General features: G+C 43.3%; 1 protein-coding gene across 2 annotated transcripts in view; it reads left to right on the forward strand.

Moving 5' to 3' along the window:
* Positions 1-11,662, forward strand: part of oma1 (OMA1 zinc metallopeptidase) — a 29,017-nt gene extending 17,355 nt beyond the window's left edge. For both annotated transcript variants that reach the window (XM_071406245.1, XM_071406244.1), the window contains exon 9: positions 677-11,662. In XM_071406245.1, coding sequence (XP_071262346.1) covers positions 677-955 — 279 coding nt within the window. In that variant the 3' untranslated portion in view covers positions 956-11,662. The remainder of the gene's footprint in view (positions 1-676) is intronic.
* Positions 11,663-13,985: the final 2,323 nt, after the last annotated feature.

Below are 13,985 nucleotides of genomic sequence, written 5' to 3' on the forward strand. Positions count from 1 at the left end.
TCTGCTGTCACTTTCAGTTAGTTTCCTGACGATTGTTCATTTTCGGTGGGGGGGTTCTAAGCTGACTTGTATAATTGTTTTAAGATGGTCATATTATTATGTATCGTTTAACTAACCCCTTTTTTGGGTAGGCACAAAACCTTCATACGTTTTTTAAACCGGTACCGGTTACCTTCAGATGAGTCCCGTGAAACTTGAGGGTCGTAGAGCAAAACGGAGAACACAGTGGGGTCACAGTAGTTTGTAGCCCAAACGGTTCGGACGCTACAAACAGAAGTTGGTACATCGACGGTACCAACTTCAGAAGAGTCCCCTGATGCTTGTGGGGGTCGTAGAGACCACCATTGTGTTTGCGAGAGTCTCCCCATTCCTTAGATTGAAGACCGATTTTTGGGATATCTCATGGTCTGACAAATACCGCTCCATCTCTGCCACCTTTCACCGTAGATGGGGAAGTGCGACATCGGCGCATGCGATGGCTTGAGACACATCTAATGCAAAAACCCAGAAATCTCTAGCTTAAACGGGGATTTTTTTTAAATTTGCGTTACTTTCATTGAAGCACCGGTACGTCAGTTGACTCTAGGGCGATAACAAGCCACTGCCACACGCTGCTCTCATACGTTTGTCTTTCTGGTGTGTTTCCACTATAACCTCCCTCTGTCCCTCTCCCCAGTACCTGGAGTTGAGGGAGAGCTGTTCCTGTCCTGCCCTCCCTGCTACAGACCCCAGAGCTGTCTTCGCTCAGAGTGTCAAAGTGCTGTTGAACGCTACTAGGGACCTGGAGGGAGAGTCGGGGAAGAGACTGAAACCACGAGCTCTGTCCCAGAGCCCAACCTCAGACCACAGCAGGGCTCCACACCCAGGGGGACTGGCTACTGCCCTGCTAGCCTCCTCAGCCACAGCCTCACCTACAGCCACAGCCCTGACCCTAGACACTGCTACCCACCTCTAACCCCCGGGCCACTACCCTCGCCCCCTGTCTTCCCAGCCCCAACCCCAGGCCTAGTTCCAGTCAGTGATTGTAGCTCCTTGAGTGCTAATTGACTGATGCTTGTAAGGTCTTGTAAAACTACTGTTGCCACCTGCTTCTGTGGAATTGCTGCAAAAAGGTTTTGGGTAGCTGTTCTTTTTACTGTGTGTAAGAGGGTACAGGCAGATGCTTTGAATGTGTTGTGTGAATACATAGAGATATGATCCTGTTTTAATTGGAAGATTTCAAGTGGGGACATGCTGCACTCAATGGCCTAATGAGCATATACAATGAGCATATACAGTGAGGTCCAAAATGATTGACTCCCCTGATAAAGATGAGCAGTAATGACTGTATAAAATAAATAAATACGATTGATATGATTTTATACTTCTACAATTGCTTAGAGAAAGAGATTTTGTTAAACAAGAATTGTTTTCTCAAAAAGGTAGGGTTTGAAATTATTGACACCCCTAAAGATTGACACCTCTAAAGTAAAGTAATCAAACGTTTAGTATTTTGTCCCATAATCCTATCACGCAATGACTACATCAAGCTTGTGACTCTACAAACTTGTTGGATGCATTTGCAGTTTGTTTTGGTTGGGTTTAAGATTATTTAGAATATATTTCTCGACACTTCTACATTGATGTGGATGCTACCATGATTACGGATAATCATGAGTTAATTGGGAATAATGATGAGTGAGAAAGTTACAGAGGGTCAAAGATCATACCCCCAACACATGCTAACCTTTCACCGTTACCAATAACAGAAGAGATTTAACAAATGATTGTTCAAACTATGGCTATATGTCTTCTATGTACAGCTCACTGAAACTGCCAAGCAATAATTTAACATGATTTCCGAAATCAAGTTTATAGGGGAAATAAAAGTCAAAACATCTCAACTATAAAAGAGTAAAATAGTAGATTGAGTCATCCTCTTTCCAAAGACCACAACCTGGAAGTCAGTGGAAAGTTGTGTTCGTCCCGTCTCAGTGGTGTTTGTCTAATACATGTTCATGTGATTACAAATAATTGCCATATAATGTGTTTCTACATGGATTGTTGTACAGCCAAATTCCTCAACAGTAAGATAACACTTAACGCGTGAAATAAACCTCCTTGATTGATCAAAACTGGGAACATATCAAAAACATTCTAACAACATTGAGGAAATGTCTTGGTCACCCTGATACAAACCATGTAAGAATGTCCTTCAGAAAGTACTCATACCTCTTGACTTATTCACATTTTGGTTTTCTGGGTAGACCGTGTGTAGGCACTGTGTCCTGGTTGTCACCTACTTTATTTACACTATCGTGTCCATCCATCACCACCTGTTGCGATGTGTTTTTGTGGTAATGTGGCCATCTTCAAGTTAATTTAAATGAGTTTTATGTCTCGTCCTGAAGGAATGGTATTGTGTTGTATTTTAGTGTCAAAGATCTTTGTGAAATCATAGAAATGTGTAGTTTTGTACAAATCATGTATTGAACAAGCCAAATAACATATTTTCTATACTAGAATGTACACCTTAGAACCTGACAACCCAAAAATGAATGGGTTTTGAGGTAAACTGGTCTAGTGTGGTTTGTCGTTGTAACGTAAGTGTGAATGTCTGGGTTCTAACCTTGGTTGACCGTGTTCGCACACTGAGCTAAAGCCTAGGCATTTGCTCAGGGGGAATGCACGAGTCTAGTGTCCTTTCCTCTCTGGTCGAAGGGAATTGTATGAGTCTGTGCTAGAGCAGGAATCTGTAAGTCACACACATACAGGAGGGTGTGACAGTGTAGTCCCAGGGGAGAGAGTCAGAAGAAATGCATTATCCTGTGAGAGAAGCATAAGATCATCAAGCTGCTTCCTAACACACACAACCCAGTAATATACACACGCAACCCAGTAATATACACACACAACCCAGTAATATACACACACAATCCAGTAATATACACACACAACCCAGTAATATACATACACACAACCCAGTAATATACACACGCAACCCAGTAATATACACACACGACCCAGTAATATACACACGCAACCCAGTAATATACACACGCAACCCAGTAATATACACACACAATCCAGTAATATACACACGCAACCCAGTAATATACATACGCAACCCAGTAATATACATACGCAACCCAGTAATACACAACCCAGTAATATATACACACAACCCAGTAATATACACACACAACACCAGTAATATATATACACACAACCCAGTAATATACACACACAACCCAGTAATATATACACACAACCCAGTAATATACACACACAACCCAGTAATATACACACACACAACCCAGTAATATATACACACAACCCAGTAATATACACACACAACCCAGTAATATACACACACAGAGGCACGTGCCCCTTCAGATTTGTCTATTACTGGGTTGTGTGTATATTTATTACTGGGTTGTGTATTACTGGGTTGTGTGTGTATATTACTGGGTTGCGTGTGTATATTACTGGGTTGTGTGTGTATATTACTGGGTTGTGTATATTACTGGGTTGTGTGTATATATATTACTGGGTTGTGTATATTACTGGGTTGTGTGTATATATATTACTGGGTTGTGTATATTACTGGGTTGTGTGTGTATATTACTGGGTTGTGTGTGTATATTACTGGGTTGTGTATATATATTACTGGGTTGTGTGTGTATATTACTGGGTTGTGTGTGTATATTACTGGGTTGTGTATATTATTGGGTTGTGTATTTTTCAAACACCTGAAAACTTTTTCTAGAGCCATAATCATAATGCTTAATTCTGTCCAAAATATGTATATTTTTCTGCCTTTCTAAGCATACTTCTTGAGCGGTCAATCCTCCAAACTGGTGGTAAAAATAAACAATTTAAAAAAATATATACTTCTCTGCTAAAATCTGGGTAAAAGATTGAAAGGAATGTGAGTCTTATTCAGTACATTTAGTGTAATTTTTTGCTTTTTAAAAGTCTACCAACCTTGCCAGCGGGCAAGTCAGCTAAGATAGATAGACAAGCTAACTTGCTTGATAGCCTGAAATGGCTTCTTGGTATCTAGTTATGAGGTTGGGAGATTGGGAACCTATCTGGGCTAGCTAAAGCCAACTTCATAAAATTGCTAGGTGGTTAGTAGTATTACAGAGAAACAAATATTAGTTCATTTTTACAGGACAAATCTGAAGGGGCACGTGCCTCTGTGTGTGTATATTACTGGGTTGTGTGTGTATATTACTGGGTTGTGTGTATATATTACTGGGTTGTGTGTGTGTATATTACTGGGTTGTGTGTGTATATTACTGGGTTGTGTGTATATATTACTGGGTTGTGTGTGTATATTACTGGGTTGTGTGTATATATATTACTGGTGTTGTGTGTGTATATTACTGGGTTGTGTGTGTATATTACTGGGTTGCGTGTGTATATTACTGGGTTGCATATGTATATTACTGGGTTGCGTATGTATATTACTGGGTTGTGTGTGTATATTACTGGGTTGTGGGTGTATATTACTGGGTTGTGTGTATATATTACTGGGTTGTGTGTGTATATTACTGGGTTGTGTGTGTATATTACTGGGTTGTGTGTATTACTGGGTTGTGTATATTACTGGGTTGTGTGTGTATATTACTGGGTTGCGTGTGTATATTACTGGGTTGTGTATATTACTGGGTTGTGTGTATATATTACTGGGTTGTGTGTATATATTACTGGGTTGTGTGTATATATATTACTGGGTTGTGTGTGTATATTACTGGGTTGTGTGTGTATATTACTGGGTTGCGTGTGTATATTACTGGGTTGCGTGTGTATATTACTGGGTTGCGTGTGTATATTACTGGGTTGCGTGTGTATATTACTGGGTTGTGTGTATATATTACTGGGTTGTGTGTATTACTGGGTTGTGTATATTACTGGGTTGCGTGTGTATATTACTGGGTTGTGTATATTACTGGGTTGTGTGTATATATTACTGGGTTGTGTGTATATATATTACTGGGTTGTGTATTACTGGGTTGTGTGTGTATATTACTGGGTTGCGTGTGTATATTACTGGGTTGCGTGTGTATATTACTGAGTTGCGTGTGTATATTACTGGGTTGCGTATGTATATTACTGGGTTGCGTGTGTATAATACTGGGTTGTGTGTGTATAGTACTGGGTTGCGTATGTATATTACTGGGTTGCGTGTGTATATTACTGGGTTGTGTATATTACTGGGTTGCGTGTGTATATTACTGGGTTGCGTGTGTATATTACTGGGTTGCGTATGTATATTACTGGGTTGTGTGTGTATATTACTGGGTTGTGTGTGTATATTACTGGGTTGTGTGTATATATATTACTGGGTTGTGTGTATATTTATTACTGGGTTGTGTATTACTGGGTTGTGTGTGTATATTACTGGGTTGCGTGTGTATATTACTGGGTTGTGTGTGTATATTACTGGATTGTGTGTGTATATTACTGGGTTGCGTGTGTATATTACTGGGTTGTGTGTATATATATTACTGGGTTGTGTGTATATTTATTACTGGGTTGCGTGTGTATATTACTGGGTTGCGTATGTATATTACTGGGTTGCGTGTGTATATTACTGGGTTGTGTGTGTATATTACTGGGTTGTGTGTGTATATTACTGGGTTGTGTGTATATTTATTACTGGGTTGTGTATTACTGGGTTGTGTGTGTATATTACTGGGTTGCGTGTGTATATTACTGGGTTGTGTGTGTATATTACTGGGTTGTGTATATTACTGGGTTGTGTATATTACTGGGTTGTGTGTATATATATTACTGGGTTGTGTATATTACTGGGTTGTGTGTATATATATTACTGGGTTGTGTATATTACTGGGTTGGGATGTTGATGAAATAAAAGCAATAGTGGGCGATGTCATTGACCCAGCAAGGGATGCTGGGAGGTTTGAGGAAGAGGTAAAAGCAATAATTTCCATGTACAACCCCACCACCAGAGAAATTGAAGAAAAACTCCACCGCTGCCTGAAATTTAAAAGAAAGGACTATAAACACATGTGAGACCGCGATGTACCAGTTGCTGATCGTGGTGACCAGCTGGATGCAGTTTTTATCTCTATAAAGGCTGCTTTACCCAAATGCACAGACTGGCAGAAAATCCATTCCACCAAACAGGGAACTGATGAAAAATTGAGTGACTACATGGAAATAATGGAGACAGTCTTCCTCCAACACTCAGCCATGACGCCTGACCAAGACTCATACAGCAGCCTATTGTGCCATGCTCTGGTGACAGGCCTGAGACAAGATCTGAAGACAGCTGTAACTACAACTTGTATTGCATGGGAAACAAAACCACTGTCTGACGTAAAGCCATATATCACCCATGCGGAAAGACAGTTGAAGGAAAAGGAAACTTAGATTGGACAGACTGAAGAAGGCACAGCTGATGTACTACTCGGGAGGAGGAAGAGGATATCGAGAAAATGATGGCAACCGTGGAAGTCAAAGAGGCAGAGGAAGAGGTAGAGGCCGAGGGGCCCCTGCTGGAGCTGACGGAGGGTGAGACTGGAGCTGCTACAACTGTGGGATGGTAGGGCATCTTTCAACACAATGTCCTGGAGTAGGAGAAGGCCAAGGAGAGTGGCCGTCCCCACCTGTGGGCATGCAGGTGGACAACCCATTTGGAAGATGAGGTGGATGAGGGGGCTACCAACCATAGGATGAGGAGGAAACAGAAGAAGAAACTAAGAAAACAATGATGAAGAACCAGAAGAAACCTGTCAAAAGCTAATATTGACCACCTTGTCAACCCAAAAACCTCTTATTGATATTTTAGTTAATAAACATATAATTAAATTTTTGGTGGACACTTCGGCCGCGGTCTCAGTGTTGAAATTGTCTGCCCTGTCTGGTTCCGCCTCAAAGAAAACAATGCACACAGTTGGAGTGTCTGGAATTCCCTCTGAAGAATGTTTGACTTTTCCCCTGGACATGGAGTGGGGAGAGGGCAAATGGAGACACAGATTCCTGTACTCCTCTGCCTGCCCAGTGAAGTTATTAGGAAGAGATTTGATGTGTAAAACCTGTTGTCTGCACTGAAGAAGTATTGTCATTGGGATCGAGAGAAATGTGGATATTCCTGTGCCTGATTAACTGTTACTATGCTTGGCACCTGGATGATCAACATGTTGAGGGACAGCTGAGAGAGCAATCCCTCTCTTCCCCGTTGCATGGTAACTGGGGGGTGTCTGAATACCTACATTGTACTTCAGCTGTTCCCTCATATGAAGAAGACCCTGAATACCAACAGAAATGGTCGAAACAAAAAGAGAAAGTTGAGATAACCATGAATGGGATATACAGAGGAGTAGACTTCGCAACAGCTGGAGTGGTATTGACGGAGTCTGTCTGAAGTCCCTGGCTCTGTTCCCCATTGTAGCTTATCAAAAGCTCCTGGAAAGCAATGGAAAGATGTGGGTGTTTGGATGAAGAAAGTGATGTAAGCAACCCATTGGGTAGTCTGGGAAGGGGAAGGAAAGTGGGCAGCTTCAACAGCAACTTTCTATTCCCCATACTGGGCTACTGCGATGACAACCCCAAGAAAATTCCTGTTGAAACCATGCCTGAGGTAGTACAAGATAATTCACACATTGATTGGCTAAAGGATATACCTGAAGAACTGCGGTCTAAATCAAAGACTGACGTTGGACGCATTAAAGGAGCTGCGCCAGTTGTGGTCATTCCAAAAAGCACCCACAGACCTTACAAAGCTCAGTAACCTCTTAGCAAAGCAGCTAACAAGGGTATCATTCCCATTCATAGTCCGTTAGTGGAAAGAGGCGCTCTGGTTCCCTGCCTGAATTCACCATGTAACACACCAATTTGACCTGTTAGGAAACCATCTCGTGATTAGCGTTTTGTGCACGACCTTAGAATAGTAAACAATGCTGTACGTGCTAGAGCACCCCTGGTGCCTAACATTGTTACCATTTTATCCCAGGTGCCTCCAGGTAGCTGTTTTTCAGTAATTGATTTAGCTAATGCTTTCTTTAGCATCGTTTACGTTTCTTGGGACAAAATGGAAATGGACAGTGATGCCGCAAGGCTACGTTCAACCACTGGCAAACTTTGCCCAAGAAATGTCTCGAAACCTAGAGGGTTTTGTTGCTCCGGGAGGGAGTACTTTGGTTCAGTATGTTGACGACTTGTTGTTTTGCTCACAATCAGAGGAGATATGTCACGAGGACACTAGGGCATTGTTGACTTTTTTGGCAGAAATGGTCATAAAGTTTCCCTGAGTAAAATGCAATTATGCCAGAGCTCCGTTAAATATTTGGGTCATACTTCTGAGGGTCACGCCCTCTCCAAAGATAGATTAGAGGCAATTAAAGCTTTGCCTGAACCTGTTACAAAGCAGCATATGGTGTCACATGGTGTTGGGTGTAGCTGGTTACTGTCGTCCATGGTTGAAAGTATGCAGAGATAGTTCAACAGCTGCAGGATTGTATTTATGGGAGAAAGATGGATGCGAGTGAAGTTGTGGTCTGGATGGATGAGGGCGAGATGGCATTAGTAAAATTGAAAATTAATGCCTACTGCTTGCTTTGGTTTGCCAGACCATAATAAACCCTTCCACCTCTTCGTTTTGGAGACGAGTGGGTTTATGTCAGCAGTTTTGACACAGTATCATGGTGTGGGATATAGACATGTTGGTTATTATTCTAAACGTTTGGATAGTGTGATCAGGGGAATGGTTTCCTGTTTGAGATTGGTAGCGGCTGCTACTGAGGCTGTTTTGGCATGTTCTGATATTGTGGCTATGTCTCTCCTAACCGTCCATGTGCCTCATGCTGTGCACGCAATTATTACACAGGCAAGAACGGCTCCTTTGACGCCTGCGAGACTGCTAGATTATCAGAACATTCTGTTGACAATGTCTCATGTTACTCTGAAACGATGTACAATTCTTAACCCCTCAACTCTTCTCCCTACAGCAGATCAAATCAAATCAAGTTTATTTTATATAGCCCTTCGTACATCAGCTAATATCTCGAAGTGCTGTACAGACACCCAGCCTAAAACCCCAAACAGCAAGCAATGCAGGTGTAGAAGCACGGTGGCTAGGAAAAACTCCCTAGAAAGGCCAAAACCTAGGAAGAAACCTAGAGAGGAACCAGGCTATGAGGGGTGGCCAGTCCTCTTCTGGCTGTGCTGGGTGGAGATTATAACAGAACTATGCCAAGATGTTCAAAATGTTCATAAGTGACAAGCATGGTCAATAATAATCATGAATAATTTTCAGTTGGCTTTTCATAGCCGATCATTAAGAGTTGAAAATAGCAGGTCTGGGACAGGTGGCGGTTCCATAACCGCAGGCAGAACAGTTGAAACTGGAATAGCAGCAAGGCTAGGTGGACTGGGGACAGCAAGGAGTCATCCTGCCCGGTAGTCCTGACGTATGGTCCTAGGGCTCAGGTCCTCCGAGAGAGAGAAAGAGAGAATTAGAGAGAGCCAAGATTTTCAAAATGTTCATAAATGACAAGCATGGTCAAATAATAATCAGGAATAAATGTCAGTTGGCTTTTCATAGCCGATCATTAAGAATTGAAAACAGCAGGTCTGGGACAGGTAGGGGTTCCATAACCGCAGGCAGAACAGTTGAAACTGGAATAGCAGCAGGGCCAGGCGGACTGGGGACAGCAAGGAGTCATCATGCCCGGTAGTCCTGACGTATGGTCCTAGGGCTCCGGTCCTCCGAGAGAGAGAAAGAAAGAGAGAAGGAGAGAATTAGAGAGAGCCAAGATTTTCAAAATGTTCATAAATGACAAGCATGGTCAAATAATAATCAGGAATAAAAGTCAGTTGGCTTTTCATAGCCGATCATTAAGAGTTGAACAGGTAGGGGTTCCATAACAGCAGGCAGAACAGTTGAAACTGGAACAGCAGCAAGGCCAGGTGGACTGGGGACAGCAAGGAGTCATCATGCCCGGTTTGCCGTGACGTATGGTCCTAGGGCTCAGGTTCTCCGAGAGAGAGAAAGAAAGAGAGAACGAGAGAATTAGAGAGAGCATACTTAAATTCACACAGGACACTGGATAAGATAGGAGAAGTACTCCAGGTATAACCAACTGACCCTAGCCCCCCGACACATAAACTACTGCAGCATAAATACTGGAGGCTGAGACAGGAGGGGTCAGGAGACACTGTGGCCCCATCCGATGATACCCCCGGACAGGGCCAAACAGGAAGGATATAACCCCACCCACTCTGCCAAAGCACAGCCCCCACACCACTAGAGGGATATCTTCAACCACCAACTTACAATCCTGAGACAGATGCCGGTGAAGATCATGACTGTGACTTAGGTATTGAAATTGACCGTAGCCCTAGATTGGACTTGAGAGACACCCCGTTAGACAACCTAGACTTTGAGTTTTTGTAGATGGGTCTACCCAGAGAAATGAAGATCCCACACAGTCACTGGTCTCTCTCCACATGAGGTGCTGACTGGCCGTCCCATGAGAATGACTAATACACCCTTCACCCAGAACAGGTTGTCCCTGCAAGGAATGGAGGACGACATGGTTGAATATTGTGTCACCCTTAACAGTGTTCTTAAGACTCTCTTGGCAGGTGGAGCTGAACACTGTTTTAACCCAGGTGATTTCGTGGTGGTGACAGACTTCAGGAGAAAGAGTTGGAAGGTCCCCCGTTGGAGAGGGCCGTACCAAGTTCTTCTGACCACCCCCACTGCGGTGAAGGTTGTTGAGAGAGATACCTGGATCCACGTGTCGCACTGCAGACAGGTTCCTGATCCAGGAGAAGATGGGGCCTCGCCAGTTCCGGTGGTGCAGTGGGGCCCTTAGTAGAGATGCCATGTAACCCTGACCCCATGACGTTTTCTGCATTGCACAACCACATAGGCCCACCGTCGTTTAGAAGGCCCTAGCGGATTTGATAAACAACAGGTTTTATGTTTTGACTAGTCTCAGGGACAGTTGGTGCAGAACAGATGTCACTGCAACCCGATTGTGGTAAGAACTATGTAAACAATGGTTAAACATTGAGAGATTTAGTCACCTCTGAGTCTACAAATCCTTTTTGTATGTGTGTGCATTTTAGATTGTAAAACCCAGAGTGAAGGGTTTGAAAGTATGAAGTGTCTGGTTTTTCTTGTTGATTTCACTTACTTGAATAGAAATATTTTGATAGAAGCTATAATCTAATGCTTACATTAACATGTAATGATAATTACCACAGAGTGATAAGAGGAGGGAATGTGAGTGAAATGGTATGTTTTTGTATTAAATCAATGCTACTTTTCTAATAACCAATTAGATGGGCTCATGCAGGTGACTGACTGATCGTGTATGGTGGAATCCTCACTATCACTGATAAGCAACTTGGCAGTATGCCCAGAATGTTGCTATGGGAACAACTGAGGTATCTCAGTTTCAAGGTCTCAACTTGGAGAGAGAAAGCCTCGTGAGGTATTGGTCAGTCACATGTGCGAGCCACCGGTAATGATGAATTAATTATGCTAAATGATGCAAATATAACTTGTCTGTGTATAGCCGTATATAAGACAACTGCTGGGACTGCCCCAGCGGAGTTTCTGATAGACCTGTATGGTGTGAAGAGTTTCTTGTAACCTCTCCACTTTTCTGATAATAAATAGTGATTCATTTAAGATTGACTTCAGGGGTCCCTGGTGTTGAATTTCCACCACAGGAGTCTAAACAATGCTGCCCCACACTAAGCCTAATCAGAACAATTAGGAGAGAGAGGGAGCAGAGACAGACAGAGAAGGAGAGAGAGGGGGGCGGTATAGAACTAGAACCATGGAGCAAGGGAAGAAGGAAAATAATGGGGAGAGAGGGGGAGGATGAGAGGGAGCGATAGAGGCATGCAGAGAGAGAGGAGATATTCTCCTCTGTTATGTCCACCTGTATGTATGATGTCTTAGGCTGCTGCCAGAAAGAGGACTACAACCTCTGGCTGTGTTTAACTTACCTGGTTGGAGAGAAGAGTCAGTGAAGGAAGGAGGGGAAGAGAAATGCTCAGTGAGAAAGAGACATGCATTGGGAGTTTAGAGGGTTTTGACGAGAGGGAGATGGAGAAAGGGGAAGAGAAAGAGAGGGGATGGAGGGAAAGCGGGAGAGAGAGAGATGGAGAGAAATCTCTATTTTAATTCAAAGTCACAGTGCAGCCCTAAACTCAATCCACTTTCTGCCACGCGTATCAACCGCATTGTAAGGTTCTTACAGGGAAGTGTCCCACCCTGTCTCTCTCTTGCTCTCTCTTTTTCTCTCTCTCTCTTCATCCCTCCCTCTCTCTCGCTCTCTCTCTCTCTCTCCTGGCAATTCCATCTCTCTCTCTCTAAGTCTATCTCTCCGTCCCTCTCTCCCTATCTTCTATTGTAAGGTTCTTACTAGGTCCTTCAACTTGAATCCCTCTATTTAATAACTCTCCAGATGAGGGCTCGGTCAGGGCTCCCAGCTCTAGCTAATCTCACACAGAAATAGATCTTCTTTCTGTCGTCCTTTCTTTTGCATGCGTGTGTATGTGGCTTGCTGTTCTGGCCATATGCATGTATTACTGTCATGTTGAGTGTATTGCTGGCTCTCTGCTCTCTCTGATATTAATACTAATTCCCCACAGTTCAGAAACAGCACTGATGGCAATTAGCATGTAGCGCCACAACAGAGAACGAATAGCACTGATGGCTAATTAGCATTTAGCATTTCACCATTGAAAACAAGTACCAGTGATGGGTAGGCTAATTACCATTTAGCTTCACTATTTGACGTACCACAGAGCAAGCCACAGACACTCACATAGCCTACTAAACACCCACATACACAATTTGGCGGACGCTTAGGCAGAATTCTACCAGACATAACTTCTCCCATACTCAGCCACCACCCCCCGCTGTTTGTGTGTGTGTTTGTGTTTGTGTGGTACTTTAGTTTCAGTCTCTTTGGCCTACTTAGATGTGTTGTAAGTAGCACAGTGAGCAGCCCCTCTCCCTGTAGACACAGCTGAATAATACAAACACATACACACCAACACACACACTCGCTCTGGAACAACTTGCTGGACAATGTGACGATGTGTGTTTATGTGTGAGAGAGAGCTCATCTTGGTAATGACTTTGATACTATTATACTGCGGTGTAGGGACCACAAACATGCAGGCGCAGCCTGTTATATGACACTGTGTGTGTGTGTGTGTGTGTGTGTGTGTGTGTGTGTGTGTGTGTATGTGTGTGTGTGTGTGTGTGTGTGTGTGTGTGTGTTTGAGACAGTGTGGTGTGTGTGTGTGTGTGTGTACTATTATTCCAGGCATTAGGGACAAGGCACATGTATAGCCTGGTATGTGAGCCTATGGGCCAATGGAGAGCTGCTCAGAATAACATTGTCTTGATTTCTCTCTTCCCTTCTTTCTCTCTCTCTTTAAGTGTGTGTGTGTGTGTGTGTGTGTGTGTGTGCGTGCGTGCGTGCGTGCGTGCGCGTGTGTGTGTGCGTGCGTGTCAGGAGGTTGGCTTTGTGACTTAGATTGACAGGAGTGCTCCTTATTATAGCCCAGACTGAAGTGTATGTGTGTCTCTCAGTATGCTGTCCCTGTCCTTCTCCCTGCTTTCTCCTGGTATCCCACCCCCTCACCCCTCCTCCACTTTAAGCAATAACAGTAGTTTAATCTCATCTCTCTCTCTCTTCTCATCCCCCTCTCTCTCTCCTGCAGCATAATTTAGATCCAATGAATACCTAATGACCCAGAATCCTACCTGAAATCCCTTCACCCTCTTCCCTCTCACCTTCCTCTCTTCTCCTCTCCTTTCCTTCTCTCCTCCCATCTCACCTCCTATCCTCTGAAACATGAATTAAGGATTGCGGCTTTAAGCAACTGCATTTAATAAATACATTTTCACATAACGCTAGGCTATTTGCTGTTGAATCATTTTTCAAAAGGTTAAAGTTCCAATCTCACTGGATTAGGCTGGCTTCACATGCTCGTGG

This window comes from Salvelinus alpinus, chromosome 6, assembly GCF_045679555.1.
Source record: "Salvelinus alpinus chromosome 6, SLU_Salpinus.1, whole genome shotgun sequence".
NCBI lineage: Eukaryota > Metazoa > Chordata > Actinopteri > Salmoniformes > Salmonidae > Salvelinus > Salvelinus alpinus.